This window comes from Gymnogyps californianus, chromosome 13, assembly GCF_018139145.2.
Source record: "Gymnogyps californianus isolate 813 chromosome 13, ASM1813914v2, whole genome shotgun sequence".
Taxonomy (NCBI): domain Eukaryota; kingdom Metazoa; phylum Chordata; class Aves; order Accipitriformes; family Cathartidae; genus Gymnogyps; species Gymnogyps californianus.
In genome coordinates, this window is record NC_059483.1 from 20,977,613 (window position 1) to 21,000,834 (window position 23,222).

The 23,222-nt window shown below is 37.6% G+C and overlaps 1 protein-coding gene across 1 annotated transcript in view; it reads left to right on the top strand.

The window, feature by feature from the left end:
- Positions 1 to 23,222, top strand: part of ATP2B2 (ATPase plasma membrane Ca2+ transporting 2) — a 413,794-nt gene that overhangs the window by 217,133 nt on the left and 173,439 nt on the right. The window contains exon 3 of the mRNA XM_050904420.1: positions 6,781 to 7,265. Coding sequence (XP_050760377.1) covers positions 7,067 to 7,265 — 199 coding nt within the window. The 5' untranslated portion in view covers positions 6,781 to 7,066. The remainder of the gene's footprint in view (positions 1 to 6,780; positions 7,266 to 23,222) is intronic.

Genomic DNA, 23,222 nt, shown 5'->3' on the forward strand with positions numbered 1-23,222 from the left:
AAAACAGACTTTGTATCAAATTGTAGACTGAATAACTGTACACTGTAACAGGGCACTGGAGGTAGTTTTGTATCACAATTGTCATTTTAAGTTTCCCTCGGTATACTGGTACAGCATGGAAAAAAAATTCAGCAAATTTGTGAGAGAGTTTGATTCTGTTTGGTAAAAGTCCTAAGTAAATAGGCTTATTGTGTAACTGAAATTAATGATATTTTGTGCCCCTTTAATAAAGATTTATTTTGTGACAGTGCCTTTTTTGCCTTCAAATAATCAACAGTATCTTACAGGAGGCATGGAATCATTTTTATTTATCCTACCTGATAACAAAACTGGTACAAGAAGTCCAAGCTGACTGGAGGCGTGGATTCATACTGAAAGGACTGAAACAATTGTTACTTTAGGGATTATAATAGATAGTTGCCTGTGATTTAAAAAAAAACCAACAAAACCCACACTTTTTCATTTTGTAATCTTTTTAAAATAATACCTTAACTTTATTGTCTTTATGTCATCGTATTATCAGGGGAAGTGTATTTCTGTCTAAGAACAATAACTGAATGAAGCATCATAGAAGAAATTCTAATTTTTTGTGGATGGAATGTACAGATGTGTCATTCCTGTGTGCTCATCATGAATGAATTATGTACGAGTTAACTTAATGCAACTTGAAATTCATTAGGAAATGTAGTGATGAAGTCGGGAATATTTTCAGACAACACTTAGCAACAAAGTTCAGTTTCTTTATCTACTCTCGGCTTCCTGGTATTAAACAAAAATTTCACACTTGTGAAGGTGCCAACCTGCTTTTATTCAAATGGTGTTTTTCCTTAGTTCCTTCTGCATCTTGTGCATTCTTGATAATTAAACTTCAAAGGCAGTATTTGTTTTAAGAGGGTGTGAATTTGAGCATCTTTGGGTGCGTTTGATTAGCTTCGTTGGCTGCTTGCATAGACAATCCATTTCTCATTCTGGTCTGCAAAGATTATGTTCACAAATGGATGGACGTTTTGTCTTTGACATGAAAAGAACAAGAAATTGTAAAAGGTGGTACAGCTGGGCCACACTTGATTTATTTCGCGCATCTGCAGACTTCTACAGAGCAGGTTATCGTTTTCTTTCTCAACTGTTTTCACCTTGCAAAGGTCTGCCATGAGTTTTTTGTTCTCTGCAATATGTTGTCAACCTGTTGCTACCCACACCTCACATCAGAGTTTGGGGAACTGTAGTCTCAATGATTTTGCTCAGACTCAAGGGAAAATTCCCTTGAATCTGCTTCCAATCCTGTTTTATCAAGGAATGGTATCCCTAATGCAATGAATATAGATAAATCTGATTAAATACCCACTACTCACTAAAATGTGACACTTCCAGCGCTTTTTCCCCCCCTTACTTTGGGGGGTCTCTATAGGTCCCAAGGGACCAGCTAGCATTATGTCTACAGTCAAATAATAAACCAAGTGGGACAGTAATGCTACATACAGAAGGGTGGGAACTGCTAATTCCCTTAGTTTAATTCAGGGGGAACCAGATCTGTATGCCTTCTTCCCAGTTGCATGATGAGTGAATAGTACCTGGGCTTTGCTGATCTCTCTGCCCTGGCTGTGCCTCTGCCAACCTATTAAGAAGGGATTACCTTTTCATCCTTCCTCCTGTAATGCAAGCAATTCCTTCATCATCAGATTTTGAGATCAGAGTTAGCATAATCTTAGATGACAGTTTAGAGAAAACAGTCAAATTATTAATATATCCTGAATTTTTGGAGTCATCATGAATCTGTTATTTGTCCAGACCTTTAAGGACTGTGAAATGCAAGTCTTGTGGTTCTGATCTGGTGAAATCTGGTTTGTTACCTTGCTACTGATTTTTCTGCCAATAGAAATCCAAATGAAATCAGATGTCAGAATACATGGTGATGATATCTACTTAGAAATCATTCTAACACACTGTGAAAATATTTACAAGCTTCCAAGATGAGACTTTTCCTGATTAGGGAAATCAAAGAATAGTTTTCCCAGCAGGCCTGCAGTTAGCTCATCCAAATTGCTTCTGTTTTAATTGGCATGCATTTCCTTTAAGCAGCTAGAAGATGAAAAATATTTGACTTGGGCTCTACAGGAATGGAAGCCTGTTCCCCAAGACACAACCACTCTGGAAAAAAAAAAAACAACCCCGAACAAATAATTCAAGTTTGTAGTGCCTTTGTACAACAAAAATCCATGACATCTTTGACAAACAAAATCCCAGACCAAGGTGAAGACTTATATTCTGACTTTTTGATGAGAAAAATAAGGATAGTATTTTACTCAGGTTTTCTAGTATGTGAAGTCTTTTGCTACTTGAAGTGAATCTAGGTGGGCTGCTATTTTGTCTTTTTGTCCACAGCATACTGTTGTTTTCAAACTGCACTTTAGGAATTTTTTTACTCAAATTTCTTGTTTCTAAAGCTTTTTTCAGAAGCATTGGTAAGAATAAATAAAAAGAAATAACCTTCATTAAAAGCTACTGCTTTTGTCTGGAAGAACAATGTAACATTGTGTGTGAAATTACTTTTTCAGTTACTGGAGTTTTTTATTTCTCTTTTGCTGAACATGTCTATGGAGGACTGGTTTCCCTATAAATTGTTGTCATAGGGAATGGTGAGACCAAATATGCATAACTGAGGAGGAAATGATCGCGTGCTAGAACGGTGTCAAAAGCTGTGCTCTCAGGATTTGGCGATGGTGGCTCTTTGTGGCCTGGGAGGCATTTGGTTATAAATTAAAAGCATTGAAGCTCACCGTAGATAATGGTCTTTGGATTGAAAGAGATTGAGCGGACCTTGGGTTAAAGACTTTGAGAAATTTTGGCCTGGAGGCCCCGAGGGGACTCAGGGCTCCTCTGAAAAGAAAGGGAGAAGTCCTTGAGCTCCCTGGCTATTTCCCACCCCCAGTGCAATGCACCTTCTGCTGCTGAAACTTGTGGTTTGCTCAGCCTTGTTCCCTTTGACTGCCGGAGATGTTATTCCCCAGGTAGCTTAGACCCTAGCAGCGAGATTCAAATGCCATTGGGTATCTTTTGTGAACTAGTTATGCAGATTTGCCTTATAACCAGTGGAAGCAGGCACCCCAAACATGAAATTCAGTTCACCTAATTTAGATGTCCATATTAGAAAGTTTAGACGTGCTTGTTTCTCTTCAGAGTGCGTCTGGATCTGCAACTCCTATGAGGCAAAAGAACAGCTGTATGGTAGATCAAGGTAGATCTAAATCGAATCAGTGAGGGTTTTTCAGTTATATTGTTCCTGAATAATGTCAGTCGTTCATTTTGATTGAAAATATACAGGTATCACCTGCTTTATTAAAATTAGAATTTCTTGGTAGTTCACTATACTACATCCACATCTTGAAAATATCACTGTTTTGAGTGCGTTTTGTAAAATAATCCCCTCTCTAACCTCCTCCCCCCAAAAAACAGCAAACAAAAAAAACCCCCACCCAAACCTAGTGCAATACTTGGATTTCTTGTAGAGGAGACTTTAAATTTCAGCCAGTTCTAGTAATTTGATCTATTTTGGAGATGTGAAGCCTGTAGCCCCACTGATGGGGGAATATTGCCATATGCCAGTCTCAAGTTTCCTATTTCTCAGCTTTTGTTAAAGGAATGTTAACCACTTGGGAAGGGTGAGGTGGTCGCGTCAGTCATGCTAACCTGGTATGTACCCTGGCAAGGTTCCTGGACTTTTCATAAAAGAGAATCAAGGATCGAATGAAGCCTGCATATCTTGTTCCGTGGGATTAGAGAGATGCATTATCAGTGAATAATGTTAGTCATGCTTTGTGCTTTCTATATTTTTCCATCTGCCTTTCAAAAACGTGAGATGGTGTTTCCCTGGTGTCGTAACATTAGGTGAATCATGAAGAGCACAAACTCTGAGTGATTTGTTTTTAAAGCACTGAAGGAAGTGTAAACTTCATATTTGTTGTTTATTGATTAATTTTTAATTGAAGGTGAAATGAAAAATTAAGCAGGCAAGTGACTCAAACATGCTAAAAAGCAACAACGCTGTCTTGCTGTGGCTGACAAATGACAATGAATTTCTAAGAATAGGGGCAAATATATTAATGTATAGTGATGGCACAGTGAGTCAAAAGAGATGCTTGATTGAGGGTGGTGGACACATCCCACAGATGTAGAATATGTAGAAAACATATTTGACACTAAGTTTAGTACCCTTTGCATCACTAATGAAATCAGTAGATGGTTCTTCTCAGAAAATACTAATAATTGTCTTTTCACTGTGGTGTTATGGAACAGTTTAAGAACAATTTTATTTTATTAGAGGAATGTTTAAAAAGCCCACAGGACTAGCAAAGCCCTATAAGTTCTCTGTTAGGTGAATGGCGGTGTGGTTTTTTTGTTTTGTTTTGTTTTTTTAACATCATGGTTGTTTTAGATGCCCAGTGTTCAAGATCTTGAAGTGTACTTATCTTAAGAATAGATTCTTTTTTGCCCACTGGAAGTGAATAGCAGTCTGTCATTTTAGCTATTCGTTATTATTATTGATGCCTCATTTTTTCACAACATTTTTCTGGGCATTCTTTTTCATGATCAAATCTGAGTCTGCTTTTTGATGTGACTGTCAGCAGCAACTTATCATAGATGAACCCAGGAAGAGTCTGAAATGCTGATTTTAGGACGGGGGGGCATAGCATCAGTGGAGGTTGTGGTGGTTCAGTGCCTCTTGGGATGAAGTCTGTTTTACTGGACATCTGTGACATTTCTATCCTGCAATTTTTTCAAAATAATGCTACAGGCTGATGTTATTTCTATTCAGAATACTGATCCATCCTGTTTAAAAACAGATAAAGCAATAGTGAGTAAGGTCTTTTCTGCATGCTATACATAGGGAATTATCTAGAAATGAGTTGATACTGTGAACACTGTCCAGCATGCAAGCATGGGAAGTTGAATGTTGTTGACAGAGCAGAATATCTCCTCCTTGGCTATTGCTTGGCAAATAAAGGCCCTTTTTAATTATTACTTCCAGTTTCTCTTTATTGCACACTGTAAGCAGTATTTTGTGCTGAAATTTTTCTCTTGTGAACTTGAAAAGCAATATGTGAAATCAAGGTTGGCAGAAGTTTTTAGCACTAGAATATATGTCAATAAATAAGATGGACAGAAGCAGCACATAGCAGTTGACTGCTATTTTAATTGCATTCTGTAATACTGTAGTGAAACTTTGGTACTTCCCCCCCCCTGAAATCAAAGGAATGTTGAGTTTTTTAATCTGTAAATGAGAGGGCTGGTAGAGGTTCAGTTTGTCTAATTGAGCAAGATATATTAGACAGCTCCAAAGCAGATAATGTCACTGTGGGCAAAGAGGAATTAATGCATACAGTGGGCCTGATCTTTCCCGCATGCAGCGCAATGGTAGTGCAGATCATTGCCATTGCTCTGCATGATCAGTGGAAATACCAAGCCTCCGTGTTGCCAGATCAGTGGAAATACCAAGCCTACATGTTATGTTAACTATATGTGGGTGGGAGGTTAAAATTGTTGCACAAATATAAAATTGGGACTTGAAACACTTTGGGATCCTCTTTGTGTCCTTTATGTGTGTACTCATTTCCACTGTGTATTACTGTACTTAGAAAATTGAAAATATGCACTTTGACTATGACAGGTTTGTCAGTCATTAGGCTGATGGTGTACTCTTTTAAAGATCTTTGTTATTATGAGAAAACTATTCTGAGACCTATAGATTAGACAGTGCACTCGCGATAACCCGCTTGAGGCAAAAAAGAAACCTTTAATCTCTGTTAAAACTCTCTGTGCCAAATATAATAACTGGTTTCAGCAGTATTTAAACCAACTTCATTAGAATATGGGAAGGGGAAACAGGTTTTAAAGGCTGGTTTTAGTAAGTAATCAACTGTCTCCCAGATGGTCCAAATGTGACTTGTTCAACACTTCAAAAAAAAAAAAAGAAAAAAGAAAAAACCAGGAAAAAAGAAAAAACCTAACACCACCCTGCATGCATGTGTATTTGTCTGTGTCTGTGTGTGTTGGCTCCATGCTCGCACGTTTTTAGCTGTCAAGGCGAAGCTGTTGGCAAGTGGGCTCACAGGCAGTGCTGAAGGAAAGCAACCCAAGAGCTGCCGTGTATGAGGCGTAGCTCTGGCTCTTCAAGATACTCAAGTGTTTTATCTCTTTTCTGGGGTATGGTTACTTTCACAGAAGGCAAGGCTGCAAGATGTAATGTATTTAAATGTATTCTGAATTTGTAATGGTAGCTCTATTTTTTTCACCAGTTTTACTGTCCTTGCACTGAAAAACAGTTCTGCTTTAACCCATTATGAGAACTAGTAGTGTTTAACTAATTTTTGTTAGCTAGTAGCCTTTATGAGGGAGTCTTTGTTCTTGTCAGATGAAAGATTGATGTGGCTGTATGAACCAGAGCATATACTGGAGGTGCATCTAGCATGCTGGACTAATCGCTTACTTATTAATATTCATGAGCCATCTCATTTAGCGGGTGCTCTTGGGACTTGATTAAAGTAAGCAACACTGCTATTGGTGCTTTAGCTGTAGAGAGCTTTATCTAAGACAGAGCTAGTGTTATCCTTGTTGATGCTAGCTCTGACTACCTGCAGCATTTTACAGGGCATCTCTACAGTGTTTCTGCATAGCTTTTCTTAAATGACAAGTCAAACTGCAATGATAGAATAAATTTGAAATCACCTTTGTAAAGCGTTATTGCTCACTCTTGTAATGAGTCCTTTCTGTTTGTTCCCAAAGGTCCATAGGAAGAAATGACCATGTAGATTCTACAGCTTGGGTGCAGCATAATGGGAAATGGTGAATGGAATGGAGCTGGTCTGCAGCCTTGAAAGCAGCCGTTCTGTGGACCACTAGTCAGTCAGGGACACCTTGCACGCCAGAGGCATCCTCCACGTCGCTCGCTGGACACACACTGGATTCTTTTTAATTTCTTAGATTGGAATTCAAGATTCCTTTCCTTCAATTTTTAAACAGTTTTAAGATTGTATCAACTATAACGAGTGGAGCAATATAATCAGCAACAATGGGTGACATGACAAATAGTGATTTTTATTCCAAGAACCAAAGAAATGAGGCCAACCATGCAGGAGAATTTGGGTGCACACTGCAAGAACTGCGCTCCCTCATGGAACTTCGAGGAACAGAAGCAGTAGTAAAAATTAAAGAGACATACGGGGAAACAGAGGGGCTCTGCAGACATCTGAAGACATCACCAACAGAAGGTAAGCATATTTCCCTGCAGTTGAATCAAGGGACTTTGCATAAGTGCTCTCCAGATAGTGAAAGAAAGAGGTTTTGCTTCAAACCTGAACACAATTCTCATGGCGCTGCCATTATTCCCAACAATAATAAAACAAAAGAAGAGCGTTCAGAGGAAGAAGATAAAACCAGTCTAGCTGTAGCTAAAGCTAGCATGAGAATAAAAGAAGTGTTGTTTATTCAAACAGCTAAATGCATTAATTCTTCCTTAAAAGGCAGACAAAAAAACAGCACCTGTTTTACGGTGTTATAAAGAGGCTTTAACATACGTGCTCTTGGGGGTAAGAAGGTGCAGGCTAGTTGCTTCAGAAGAATTTCTACGTATTTAGACATCTTGAGAATATGAAATGACCTTTTGAGATATACATTATGTTACTTTGTAGATCAATATGTAATATATATATGTATTTTGTGGTTATTAATCTTGACTTACTGTGTTACCATAGATAGTGTTGCTTAAGTTATCAATATATGACTGTATCAATGTTTTTATTAGTTGGACTTCTTTTGTATGTATAATAAACTCCTTACTTTCTTATGTTTGATAATACTAACCATAACTTTTCAATATCTTTTCTTCTAAGTGTTTTTGGAGTTCTCTACCTGATCATCAGTCATTGGTCTAGTTTTCAACACTCATCCCAAGTATCTCCCCATAAAACATTGACAATGGTGGGATGTTTCCCTCTCCTCATGCAATTTTCCTGTTCACCAATTCTTTCTCTTTTAGCGCAAGTAAAATTCTATTTAATTCTAAGAATTCTATGTTCATCACTGTATTTTCATCTCCAAGGAATATTAACACTTTTGGAAATTATACATCCTTTGAGTCTATAATATTTATCCTGTCTTGTAAGGTAGCCAAGATGTTCATTTTAAGTTATTTTCTTTTTCAAGAAGATATGTGTCTTGGCTTTATTCCATTCTCTCCTTTTTAAAATTAATCCATTTAGTTACCTCCTCTGTTTAAATGCTTGAAAGTCTTGAATTATTGGTGTAATCATAAACATGTCAATTGTAGTGTCACATAGTACGATACCATAAATTACACTAGTTGAAGAGTCCCAAAGGAGCAGCTATCAATGCCTAGTCTTCAAGTAAATTCTTCATCGTCCTACACTTGATCGTATCAAGTCTCAGTATTGTTTAAACATTATAAACTATAAAGCTGTGAACAGTACCTTTTCAGCAAAGGATTATTAAGCTAATTCTGTATTAAAACGAGCAGCCACCTCCAATAGTGCTTCAGCATTCCTGTGCAATCTTGTATTCTAGAGTAACAAGTGGTGAATGGAACATTTTATAACAGATCTCTCCCATTTTCTAGTCTTGGGCAAATATCTGATCCTTTAGACAGGACGACCTCTTTTCCTACCTGGAGGTTGCTCCCAGTAGGAGCGCTGAGGTAGGAAAATGAGACCCTGCCACTTGTCTGGGATTTCCAGATGTCCGTCAGTCTTTCAGAGAGTGGCCTAATAGCTGTTGCACACGAGAAAATCAACTCTGCAGAGAATATGCAGTGATTCTGACACATCTGGGGAATTCTAGACAGAAGTGCAGGATCTCTATATTTACATGACAGAATAAACACTGATTTATAAATATCCCACTAGAGATTCAGAGGTTTATAGAATGTCAAAGCTGAAGTCTCAGGCTGGGTAAGCCGAGATCACTTCAGTGACTTCAGTAAAGTTCTGCCAACTCATTCTAGTGGTTACCTGGTCAATGTGAACTTCAAAGGAAATGTTAATTGCATTATCTGTTCAATTTGTGACATCAGGGAAACTTAATTCCTCATATCAGAACAGAGTGTATGGATCCAACTAGGGTGGCACGCTGACTCCAGCAGTAATCTATATCTGATACTTCAGATAAGGTAACTTTCCTCTAAGCCTTACATGCACTTCATCACTTGTGCATTAGGGAAAAACATTTGCAGCTTCAAATGGCAATCAGCATAGCCTTGGAATCATGAAGACGCTGCTGGGTTTTAATTTTAAATTAGATCACATAATAGGAATTCTCAGTCACTCTAAGTTTTCATCTTACTTTTAATTGTTTTGCTTGGAAAAATCATTTTAGGAGGGAATCTCTCTGAAATACGTCATGTCAAACTCAGAAATTTTCATCTGAGAGAAAGTATCCATAAGAATTCAATAGAAAAACTTTAAAGGCTTATGTCAAATATAAGCATATGTTTAGATATAAGTCCCTAGCCATTGCTTTTCTTGTATCCCTGCACAGTGAAGAAAGTTAAAATACAGTGAAGAGGATATTTTTGAAGATATGACTATTCTTAGAGGAAAGAAACATAATAGTTTCATATATGGAAATGGAATTTTAACATCAAGTAGACATGATTTACAAATAAATTATTGACATACATAGTGGAGGCTCCCATAGAGTTTTATCTTTTGGTATTTGCAGCAAACTGTGGATTCCTCATGGAATATCTCTATGAAATCACATAATTTGCCACTATGCCCGAAAATCACTTTTCCAACCAGCATCTTTTTTGGTGAAGCACAGTTAACTGAACTTCTGCTATTTTTTTATAGTTTGGAGTGCTGCACATTTTACAGAGTTTTATGAGGAATAACAGAATAAGCATTACTGCAGGGCACCACTTCTTTCAATAAACCAAATAAACTCTTGCTGAGCAAGAGCCCTGGGTGAATATGAATGAAACGGCGAAAAGGACTTGACTGTAGAATTTGGTTCTTCCTAGGCTTGTAAGCTCTTTCAGAATTTGTTTTCATAAAGTCTTTGTCATTTTGTGGGGTATGGCTTAAGTAGTTACTGGAACAGAGGAAAAAAACGTATCCTGGAAGCAGGCACATTATAATTTGGTAAAAAGTGGTCTAATCTGAATTTACTGGCTTACTCAATATTTAGAAAATAAGAAGTAGCAATTAGCTCAGAGTTTACTCAGCAATTCTTTTCCCATGTTAATATTTGATGTACCACCTATGGACTGGTAGAATCAATCACTTATACTAAAAGTGCCTTTTTGAAGCTCTGTTTTAAAGGCCTTGAACTTCTCAAGGTAAGAGGTTTTATGCGTAACTCAAATATTTACGCTGTTGTGAAGATACACTTACCAGTGCTTTCTGAACTCATGTATTAATTCAGTGTGGAGCTCTAAAAGTCTGCTGAATGTTGAGTAGAATAATATTTGCATGCTGAATGAATTCATAATATTATTATGTATTACAAGGCTTCAGTCTCTTCTTTAAATTTTCTTTGATTGCTTTTCTAGCTATAGATGCAGTGTGGATCCCAGCTCTCAGTTATGCCTAAGGGATTTCCTGCATTAAAGTGATTATATTATAATGAAAAGCTACTGTTTAAACGCTCATAAAAAGAACCTCCCCAAAAGCTACGGAAATCCTTTATATGAAAAAATACAAATATGTGTCTCCTTGAATTTTCTTTAAAAATATTTTTTTTCAGATTAGTTTCACTTTCATTATTCCAGTAATACAGAAAATAAGCAGGATCTAGCTGTCTGTCATTTTGCAAAACAACACTGAATCCCCCATTGGGCAGAGCTGTGATGGCAGTTGTATCATTTTCCATGCAATCTGAGTCTCTGAGGCCCACTCGAGCATTAGTGATACCTTATAAAGGACAGCTGGTAAAATGTGATGAGTTAGTTGGATGAATACCAAATGAGACTGGAATCCACTCTTTCCAATGCTTAACTGTATTTTGCCCACAATTTTATGTAGTGTGCACCAATTTACAGTAAGTTTTTCCATCTACATTGCCTTCACATTACAAAAATGTTTATTCCTTATGAGAATACGTTAGTGAATTAACTTCCATAATTTCTTGCTTAAAATACTTGGATGCAGTCATTTCCAATGTGCATGAAAAGTGAAGCAGTGTATAATGATGCTTCTTTCATTTTTATATAAAGAAAAAACTTTTCCCATGGTTATATCTGTGCGATCAGGCCTGAAACAGCAGTTCCAGAATATATTACAAATTGGTGATAATGTTACAGCACTATAGGAGAAGTTTTTCTGTTGGTGTTAAGTGGATGCCCGATAGGCTAAGTTTCTAGAAACGGTCTGGTTGAGTGCGAGAACATTTCAGATATGATATTACTACGTGAGCCAGTGGAACCTACTTTTAATATGAAAAATGCAAGTTTTGGGGTTTTTAGCTGTAGTTCTCTTTAGGATACTGTAAAAAGGCTTCATGGCAATAGAAAGTATCAATTAGCAGTTAAATGATAATATTTCTAGTGTAGAAGTTGACTTTTTAATCATCGTAACTGCCCTTAGTTAAGACAGATACAAGATAACTACTCTCTCTTTTCAAAGATGTGTTTGTTATATAGGAGATATGGACTGAGTATCAATTAAGCCAACTGTGTAGGTGTATTTATTTTTCATTATTATAATCTAAAAAGCCTTTTACAATTTTAACTATGAGGTAAAAGATGAAGAAAGACTGAATACAACAAAATTAACCAATTGCTTTTAGTACTCACCAGTTTTGGTTCCTCAAGCTTGCTTCTATAAAAATACACCTTTGATAACTTAATATTCTGTTTTGAAGCTAGTCGTGCTAGTACATACTGCACTTCAGTTAGGCGCACTGCTACGTCGTTATACGTTAAATTAGCTACAGATATGTAAAGAATTTAGAAACAAATTGAGAAAGGAATGAAAGATACTTGATTCAGACAAATATAAGTTTAAAATAGAAATATAAAATAATGGATTGCTAGAGATTGAAATCTATAAAACCACAGAGTCAAAAATAGATTATGAAAGTAAGGAAATTGATAATAGCATCATTTTAGCTGTTGTTAAAAGAATACACTTAATCATGCATAAACCATCAAATATTATGTATAAGTTCAAGATTTTCTTAAGTTATTTTAAATTCAAGGTTAGGGTGAATATTATTCTACTCATGAAATGATTTTTTTAAAAGTTATGCTGCCAGCTCTCCTAAAGTAGATTTTAAGAATTTGTTGTGAGGCTGAGCTGACGTACATAGGAAATCTTCAAAGCAGCATCTTAAAAGCACTGTAAAAGACGACCTGCTCATCCTCCCTCCAGATCGCCATGGTGTCTAATTCCTCGTCCTTATTTGTGGTGTCAAAACATAACTTGTAGTTCAGGCCAGTTTGCCAACACATCCAGGCCAGAAGCCAAACTCCAAGTACACATCTAGTCCTTATTTGTACATGTTCTCTCCACATGGAAGGATTGGTTTAAACAATGAAAACAGCCCTCCCCGTGAAAAAAGCCTTCAGTATTGTCACAGCGAAGGTCTCTAAGGGTTGCATTTTGCAACACTTTTTTCCTACCTTGCATGGGAAAAAAACCACCAACAAACTTTAAACTCATATTTCACCTAGTGATTCATGCAGCGTGAAGCGTGGTTGAGCTGGTAAGAACTTGTGATAACTTGACGTTTTTCTGTAGTCACTTCAATAAGCGCTTGTTGCCTTTGCTGGCCTGTTCAGGTCCCCACAAAACCCCCCTGAATGCCCCTGCCTGCTCCCGGGGAGCTGTGCTTAGCAAAGTTATTGACTGTTTCAGTCAGAGGCTGGTTAGCTCAGAAGGAAGGCGGGTTCTGGACGCTCCTTCATTTTGAAATTACTGTTGCAGTTGCTGAACCCCTGACAGGTACCACAGATGGATTTGTACTGCCTTCACCTTTGGGGGCATGCCTGGGAAAGCCCGAACGGTGCCTGGCTCCCCGGGACCAGTGGGAAGCACAGGAAGGGGCACACGGTGTGCATTGGGGCCTCCCCTTCTGCACCTTCCCCATCTGCACCCGGGGGCTCCTCCTGCCCCTGCTCTCTCACTGCAGAGAAAAGCGCTGAAGCAATTATTATTTATCTGGCTCTTTGCAGCTCTGTTCTGTGGGGAAATGCTGGGTCTGACCCAAGCTCGCATTAAACACCATTGTCATAGTAGGTCTTTCAAGATTGTGAACATATGGAAAAAATCTAGGCAAGATGGTTGTGTGTTAATAACTCATGTGAGGCAAGGAGATTTGCTTTGGCATACAGTACTGTCTCAAAGTCCTTTATGACATGCCTGTTAAAGTTGTAATACTTGGCCTTAGCGAGGTTGAAGTTGGCTCTTCTATTTCTGTATTTCGACGGGTGTATCAGCACAGTGCCATGCAGATGTACTGGTTCAGGGATTTCTGCACCACACTCCTGGGACCCATGCAAACTCAGGGGTTAGATGAAATGGGTCTGTACGTTTCACATTCCTGCTGTACGCAGTATGTTATATATCCATAAAATAATATCTACATGTTTAATGATTTGAGAGGAGTGCATGGAGCATTCTTGGCAGCTGCAGTTATTTTCCTTATCTAATATTTCCATTGTTTGTGTAATGGAACAGCAAACATTCTTCCAAAGGTTACCCAAACATAAGCATCTCAAATGAATGGCTTAGATTTTTCTAAGTGATAAGTACAATTTCATCGCTCGTTTTGTTTCTGGGTTTTGGCATGTCGTGCCACTTGCTGATTTACTTTGGCTTTGTTCATTTACTTGTAGAAAACTAGAGAAATATTGCATGATGCATTTTCCCCATGAAGCTTTTAAAATAAATATAAGCTAGATCACATGCTCTTTTGAGAATCCTAAATGGTTTGCAAAAAGCTTCTCTATGTGTAACTAGCATTGCTTTAAAGTAAGGTTAGGAAAGGAAGAAAGCAAGTGAATGTCTTCTGCCTGTTGTATTAGGTATCATCAGAGATTTTCTGAGGCCACTGCTGATTTATTTATGTGATTACCCCGGAGGTCATCTTCCTTTCAATGACTATCCGACTTGAGCAGGTGCAACACTTTTAAAAAGGAGGCTATTTTCATGCAAACTGAATTCCCCTTCCCTTTAAGACAGTACATTAAATAAATGCAGGCAATGTTTACTGACTGCAGACATACATTCTGCCTGTTGCAGCTCAGATTTAGATGAACAGAATAATAAATGGGTGTGAGATTTTGCACCTATTTTGCACAGGTCTAATGTTTGTTCATTGTAATTAGCTCAATTACAACTACAATGTGTTGTAAGTCAAAAGAAAGTCTGGCCCAGCAACTTTAAGTAATTCTTTCCCTTTTTCTAAAGAGGTTATCGTAGGTTAACATTCGCCATAGTGTATTGTGCCACAGGTTTCTCCTTGATCTAAATACAATGATGCAATACAGTATGTCATTCTGTTTTTGCAAAATAATAAGTGATGGAAAGTGTTGCCATTATATGGTGCAGTTGATAAATGTGTAATCCTATTCTTAGTAGTGGTTTGAGTTTGTTGGCATAACTAGTTCATTTATTGTGTGAAAAAAGATGAGGCCAGATCTTTAACATAATAGCAACAGTGTACATAATGATGGGGGAAGTAATTTTTAGATTTCATAAACTCTGGCAGTTACGTCAGTTGTCGAAGTTGCAAAGTAGGATTACGTTAGTGGTGCTCCCTCAGAAAAAGGCAATTAGTCCTTTGCTTGGAGGATCAAAAAGGTATTCTGTTGTGTGCGCTTTCATGCACATGTATCAAAGTGGCTTCTGTGCTGGGAAAGGAAAAGCTGTACGTTTTATCAGTAATGGTAAAGAAAGACCTGAAGGGAGGAGAGAAGCGTGGAGCTGCTGCTGAGCTGTTGCAGCCTTTCCTTTGCAAAGCATGCCTGTTTTCTGTGGAGCCTATGCAAGAGTACCAGTACTGCGGAGAAAAAAAAATCGTGTAATGAATACCTTGCTTTTATTGTATTGCAGGGCTTAGAAATCCATAAATACATATAGTGTGTCAGCCTTGAGTGAGAGCCGATTTATCTTCATTTTGTTCTTGTTTTGAGAAAGCTGCAGGAAGAAAGCAAAGTCCATTATACCAAATGAATAATCCAATCGATGTAGCCAGTTTGTCCTTGATGAAATTAAGCTTTGTCTTTGCAGTATATCAGAGAGAGTGAAAGGGGGTTTTGCCTTATTTTGTCAGTGTCCTATGAAAGCAAACAGTTGACATGCAGTGGTTTTATCCTTTTCTGATTGGCCCTGCTAGAGGAAACATAAGAGCCCAGCTCTTAATCAGTTGTCTCAGCTGACGCTTACAGGGGTGCAAAAAGTGCTCCCTTTACAATGCCACCTTAAAATTTAAAGATAAAACAATTACCTGCATCTCTCTTAGGCGTTCCCAAACTTTTTGCCAAGTGTCACTGCTAGCCGTGGTGCTGCTTCCAGCTGAGCCATGGGATTGGAAAACTTTGCTACTAAAGTCTTTGTAAGGATCATCTGTGGATTGGACAGATGATGACAATGCCGTTCCTCGCAGTAATTGAAATTTTGAATTTTTTTTTATTCAGCACTGTATTTATATTTTTTCATGAAAGAGGATTATGGTTTTTGTTGAAAAAGGTTTTTGGATAAAATGGGGCAGTGGCTTTCAAGATGCAAGTCTATGTTCAGTAGCCTTGCAAGTGGAATTAGCGTGACTGAATGATTGGTCATTTTTCTTTTGACGATAACTAATATGAACAGACTTGGGATAAGAACAGTGTCAGATGCAGTAATGATTTTTTGCCTCCTGTCCCCTTTTGCAATTGCTACTTACCCTTCAAATCTAGACTGAGCAAATTTACTGTTTCCATCTGTTTTCCAAGAAGTCAAAGGTTGATGGTGTTTGACATGCCTGTTATTTATAAAGGTGAGGTGAGCGGAAAATAAAGCCAAAGATGTATTTTTGGCAGTCAACTCAATGTGCTTCCAAGACAAACATAACTGCATTTCCTCAATACTGATTTCCTTTAATGCGAGGCATTCGTAGTTTCTGACTTGCCTTCTAAGTATCTCTAGAAATTATTTCTACCCTATCTCCAGTAATTTTTTTCCACATCTGTCTAGGTGTTCTAGAAAATATGCTTGCAGTTGCAGACCCGAAAGGTGTAAGGACAAAGAAGGCCTCCCCCCCCACCATCTTGAAAAACCGATGGTCGCCTCTGACATAAAGAACCTATTTTCACTGATAATAGACGACAGAGTCTGGCACAGCTTGCAGCATGGCATAGTAACTTTCTTTTTAACTTTTAAAGAAAAAAAATTCCTTTCTGAATGCTCATTAGGAATCCCATTCCTTGTCCTTGCCTTGGAGCTGGTAAAACAATGCGTTTTAATGTCCCATCCTTATTGCCAGTCCAGAACTTGGCAATGCAACCACAGATTATATTAAATGCAGCGTACTTCTGTTGTATAATAGAAATAGCTGGGTGTATGTAGCTGCTATTTCTGTAACAATAGCGTTTACTAGCCCTTGTTTCCTCTTTGCTTTCAAATGAAATTCTTTAGGGACTGCAGATACTCTTTTCCTGTGTGGATTGTGAGCTGAGTCAGTTCTGTTAAAAGACTCGAAAACCTGAGCTTCCAGAGGCTGTGCTAGTCCTTTGATTATTCCTTCTGCATTTTGTGTCAATCTCTCCTCCCCACCACTTCCCGCAGAGGAACCGTCTTTTTCAGTACAAGGGCAGTTTAGGTATAGTCCTCTAAGGTACAAAAAGACTGAAAAAATGAGTAGTAGGAAGGAAAATTGACCAAATTTATAGAGTAGTTCAAAAGCTGTCATGATTCTTTTTTCTGATTAGCATTGGAGATGAAGGAAAATAGGGAATAGCCCACTTCTTTACAGGAGTGCTTGAGAAGGAGAGCTTGCCCTTGAAGTAGTTACAAAAGAATGAGAGAGGAGAATTTTCTTAATGCATTCAGTAAGTATCCTATTAACTGCAGCAGAATTTCACTTTGACTTCGTAAATGAGGGCATAGCTCCTCAGATGCTATAGGCTGAATACTATTTGTTCAGGATCATGTCAGCATTAATGCAGGAAGACAAATGTATGGTAACGCTCTAAAATTACAGTGCAACTATTAAGTTATAATCTTAGCACTTAGCATAAGCTTTATTCTAGGCACCTCTTAAGGTTTTTGTTTAAAGTTAATTCTTTGCTTAAACAATACAACAAATCTACTTGTACTTTTTCCACAATTTTTCTAGCAGTTTCAAGTCATTACCTTAGTTTGGAAGTTTGGGTGGCAAATTGGAGCACCATGAGTTTCCTTGTGCTTGCCTCACTTCAGTCATGCGTTGGCCCCCACCCTTTCCCTGGCACAGGCTCTGAATTTTAAAGGAATGATGATTCCTCTCTGAGCCACTGGTGGGGTGGGGGTTGTTCGTTTTTGTTTGTTTGTTTTTTAATTACACTCTGAAGTGTTTTTGCATTCATGAAAAAACCCTAAAGTAGTAGAGAATTGTTGCATTACATCATCATTCTACTTCGCCAGTAGGATCATGACTGTTGCATGGTTTTGCATGGGTAGCAGAGGTCATGCAGCTTGACATTTGTAGTCGTGCGTTACTGCGGCCAAAATACATGCTGCCTCTTGAACTGTAGTCCCGCAGTTGACTTCTAGCCCATGGAAACCTTGGAGTACATAAAGATGACTGTCTTGGTGAAAATCACTCCTGTTAGTGGGTGATAATTGATTAAAAGGGTAAAACAGCAGTGAAGAGGCTGGCCAAATCAGAACCTATTATTTTCACTATGCAAATTGTCTAGTTTTTGCTTAAAGAAAAACCTCAAAAAACTTTAAAGCCACCTCTATTTCCTACAAAAGTATGGTGTAAGTTTGGAAAACTATTCAAGTGTTAAGGTGTGCTTACCTGCTGACTTTGTACACATCTCATGTGATGACGGTGAAGTCCTTGGGCCTTGGGCTTTTCCTTTGTTCTATTGTTTTCTCAAGTCAGTGAGTTTGTGCAGTTGCGTTCAGCAGGTGCAAGGGCAGTCTGACAGAGCTGACCCTGTCTCTTGGTTCATTAACGTACATCGAGTAGATGTGAAACGAACTGCAGAACAGGGTGCTTAGTTAAGCATTCAGAACAATTGCTTTTCAGACTTAAGAAATAATATGCTGAAGGAAACCATGAAAGTAAATGATTGGTGATGACCAGTATTATGGGTGCATCAAACAGGAGCGATACAGTGCTACGTGAGGCTGTTACATGAGTGCTGTAGCTGGCCCTAGGAAGTTAAATTGGCTTATTTCTGGTGCTGGCCTTGTCCGTCACTGATGCTTCAAAGCTATAGGTGCTAAAGGACTCTACAAATAAATTTTAAAAATTTACAAGCTAGCTAAGGAAAAAGGTATAAATATGTCATTGGTTTTGCTCCCAAGGAAGCCTCTGTGATTGTATTACACCTTCTGCTACTTCGTCTGCTTATAAACATGAAAGCTAATCTGCTCCAACCCACAAAGTAAAAACCATAACCTGAAACTACAGAAGTGAACTGTCATCCAAACCCGTCATGCACACTGGATCATAAGATGGATATGAATAGTATGTTGTATTACCAGAGAAATGAAAACAGTTTTAGCTGAGTAAGTGTATTGGCTGGGCAAAGATCAGTTCTGTTTTTTTCAATGAGTTGTTCCTGATTGTTTGTTTTTGTTTAATGCTACAGCATAGCTGAAGTAATTTGCTTAAATATGAAATATCAGATGGCAGAAGTCATTAAGCTCAAATTGTCTTATTGGCTATTTTAAAGTGACCTCTTAGTAGAGGACAAAGAATACACCCAGTTCGTTAACATGCATGTGCACGACTGCTCCAAAATACTGTATACAAGCTGAGAATAAGCCTGTATTAATGTTTGTGTTGAATGTTAAATAAATGTCTTGGAAGAAGCAGATTTTTTGCCTTCAACCCTGAAGAGTGTGCATAGTAAAATATCTGGAGAGTCTGAAATGATGTAAAAATAACTCTTACAACGATAACTGTTTCAGCATTACCAACATACAGAGACTCTTAAGGTGAAATCAGTGTTGTTCCCCCCCAAACCTAGATGTTATTTTTAATTCCTGATGTTAATCCTGTTTAACAAGGATATCAGTGTGGCATCTTTTGCCATGAGATGCTGGCAGTGCTTTCTGCTGCCCCACTTTTCCAAAGGTATTGATGCTGACATTAACATTGCTGCAGCTAGCAGCTTAAAATTATGGAGAAAAATATATTGGTTCTTGCTATGCAGTGGCAATCAATGCCATTTCCTGGATGTAAAAATCTTTGTGTCTCTCCTGTTCTGCTCTTCTCTCCTATAAATCTTCCCATGCTCAGCAGCTGCTACAAGGGACACCTCACCTTGCTCCGTGGACATGAAATGTCCCTTCAGGGATGATGCCAGCCATGCTCTCACGAGTCACTTGCAGGCACTGTTTACTGTGTGAGGGTGACTGCTGGCATCCTTCCCTGGAGAATCAACTGAGCGCTTTTGCAAGCCTGTCATCTTTTCTATCTAGTCATGTTCATGTAGTGACAGCAAACTGAATTTTAAATGAGGTATTTAAAATTAATGCCCTGAATCTGGGACCCAGTTTGGAATCCCCTAGATTTCTTGTTTGCTTGGGTCACTATTTCATCATGATTTTGTGAGACCTTCCTCCTCTCTTACTTTTATTTTGAGCCATTTAACTTGCATTGTTGATTAATAGTCCTGAATTTTATTTGGGAGACTTCTTCAGTCTTCCTAGATGTCTTAAAGGATTGAGTTGCATGAGGTTGCCGTGATATCTTTAAGAAGAAATTTTTGCCAGCTTCATTGGAATTTGGGAGGCGGAAGGAGGGGAATAGACTTGAGCCTGTTTTCATTTTGAAACATTGTGAAAAAGTCCATTCTATTGTTAAAAATTGATAGCACGTCTTATCTGCCTGGGACTGTCCATGAAAGTTGTGGTAGCCTTGTTGGATTAACAAGTGACCGGTGATGGCTGACTGGAATAAAATTATGCTTCTTGCTGATGTTGCAATGTGAGCAAAACCCCTAGCATACGTAGTTATACAGGCAAAGTGACCTTTGACTGGTACATCTTGTCTGCTGCGGGAACAGGTTTAAGCTCCATTTGCTGAAGTTGCTCTCTCTCATACCAGAAAAATCCCTCTCCAAAAGGGAGATTCCCAATGTGGCAGTATAACATTATTTAATTCATTAGTTAGGGCTTTTTTCCCCATTTGTTAGGTATATATTTTAACATGATCTCTTTCACTACTTTTACCATAGTAGAAATCAGAAAAAAAAAAAAAAATCTCCAAAATTAATTCTTGTATGTACAGGAGCTTTCTGAAAAGTTACTTAGTTTGACTCCAGAAGGAGCGTCAGATCTTCATGAGAAGGGGCCTGCAAGCCTTCTGGGGATGGAAGAGGGCATGGAGAGCAGAGCCCGAGGAAGCCAGTCACAGATCCTCGCTTCTGAGCTCTCAACTCTTAGGAAAATGCAATGCATTTTAGGAGAGATGGGTGTTCAGTTTAACACACCTGCCATGGGAAAACGGCATTCTAGCAGATTATAAGTAGCAAACGTAATAAATTTTCTTATATATATGTAATCTCTAGAAGGTATTTATTTGTAGTACAAATTGTCCATGTTTTCTTGTGTTACTGAATAATTGTATATGTTGGTATGAGTGATCAATGATGTGATGATAGAAATGTTGCCCTGATAAATTTAAGTAATCTAGTTATCCAAATGTGATTGTTTCAAGCTGAAGCAAAACATTAAACTGCATGTACAAACCCAGAAACTGATAGAAAATGGATTTTCTGAAATTCTGCGGCCCCCCCCCGCCCCATGCGGTGAGGCTTGCAGGCAAAGTAATGTATCCATTCATTTGCTACATATAAGTAGCAGCATTTATTCTGGGAAATCTCTAGTGAGATACAGAGAACTGGAAGGAGCTATACATCACTTCTGCATTCTTTAGTTTGTAAGACTTATATGCCTGTGCAAATGTATGCCCTACTATGAATAGCTGTATTTTCCATAGTTAAAATTCCATATAATGGTCCTACTTGTGGACTTTTCCATATCTGAATTTATGTTTATAGACAATCCGAAACAATTAATGCCAAAGCTGTATTCTGTCATGATTTCACACCAAACCATTCGTTGTTCAATTTTCTTTGCTTTCTTCCATCGTCCTTTGACTATATCAGCTTTTTCCTGATACATGTTTCCTTTATTGCTCATTTGCTTTTTGCTCTATATCTGGTATTTTTTTTCTATTCCACTGCTTCCTGGAGGTCTTTCTCAAAGATCTCTACTTTTGAATTGGTATGAAATCATCCTTGTGGTCTCAGGCAGTTCCTCTTTTATTAACAGAGATACCTCTTCAACCCAAAGTCTTTTGAGAAGACTGTGTACTTTCTGGTATTGATCAAGTCATGTGTTGGGCATTTCTCCTACTTGAACTTGGGCCTTTTGGCAGAACTATGTCTTCTTTATCTGCTTGGTCCTATTTGTCCTCTTTGAACTTGGGCCTTTTGGCAGAACTGTATCTTCTTTATCTGCTTAGGTTGCTCTACAGAATGGTGGTGATCAATTTAATATTACTTGAACAACTGGTTAATTATGACTGCATTAAGTATTAAATCTTGGCAGCAGATTTAATGTTGACTGTTAAAGGCAAATACTTCAGCATGACTCTGGATAAGTATACTTGAGATATTAAATACAGTTGATGCAATTGAGCTAGATGTATCGAATGAGTAACTAGATGGTCTTCTGTAAATGTATGTACCAGTTTCCACTTGAAAATATTTTAAGACCAGCATTTGTCTTCAAACTTGGCTTGTGGCTTTTAAAAAAAACAAACCCAAATTATACAGTGATCTTCATAGCATTTAAAATTATATCAGTTTTTATTTCTGAATCTTTGAAAAAACAAATTAAAGTTGTTCTTTACTGGAAGGGCTTTCAAGAAAAATATTTTTGCAAAAAATGATTTTTGAAAGCTTCTGCCACTTTTCACTGTGTGAGATAATTCAATGTAAAACTTACAGGCTGAAGTTCAGTATTTTAAATGACAGGAAAGATTGGCGACTTGTGTTCATGTTTTCAGACATACAAGAATTGTTTTTTGTGAAGTTCTGTCTCCTGACTTAACTCTTATTTTATTCAAGTCAGTGATGAAATCTCTGTTTCCTCCTTAAGCAAGATAATTTAGATTTTGAGTTTTGGGCATACCACAATTTTAAATACTTTCTAGCAAAGATATTATTAATTTAACATTTAGTGTTTATGACAAAGTCTTTTTAACTGATAAAGTTTTATAATATTGTTAAAATTGATGGATTTTGGTGCTTTGACTCCTTAATATACTCTAAGTATCTACTCTAAGAAGTCAAGATCTAAGTATTAAAAAAAAAAAATTAGTCATCAAAAGACTTCAATATCATGGTTCTTTTTGATAGGAAAAGGTTGAAGGTAATGAGGTATAATGATATGAGCAGATACTCACTTTTCTACTTAAAATACTTTTGTTTAAAGTCAACTGTTTCCTACTTAAGGCTTCATTATACTTATTGAAAAGTTCTCAAGATAATTTTGGTTTTGAGTGCTAGGAGGAACTCTGGAATAGCATTTTATAGAACCTTAATTAATTGTACTGAGTTCAATGTGTAAAGCAAAGTAAGCCAGATAGAGTTTCTACTAGTTAACAGAGACCTAAGAGTTCTTTACAAATCAAAGTTTATAGTGAGAACTTTGTTTCTACGTGAATATCAATGCTCTTACTTTCCCATTCAGTGTCCAACATCATAAAAGACTAATTGTATGTAATCCTCAAAAATTTATAAGCATAAAATCAAAGGAAAAAATAATAGCTTTAAAATAGCCAAATGTGTTTAAAAATACCACAGTTTGTAGTACATTGGAAGTCTTATAAAGACCAGGAAACTAGAGAAGAAAGTCTTAGGAAGAGAAAGTACAGCAGCACCCTCTAGTATGTCGGTAATCTAAGGATTCAGACACATTTATATTCAGTATGAACTACATGGGCATTTATAGCATGTGTTGGCAAGAGTAAAGACTAGATAATAGTCTAGCAATGAAGTG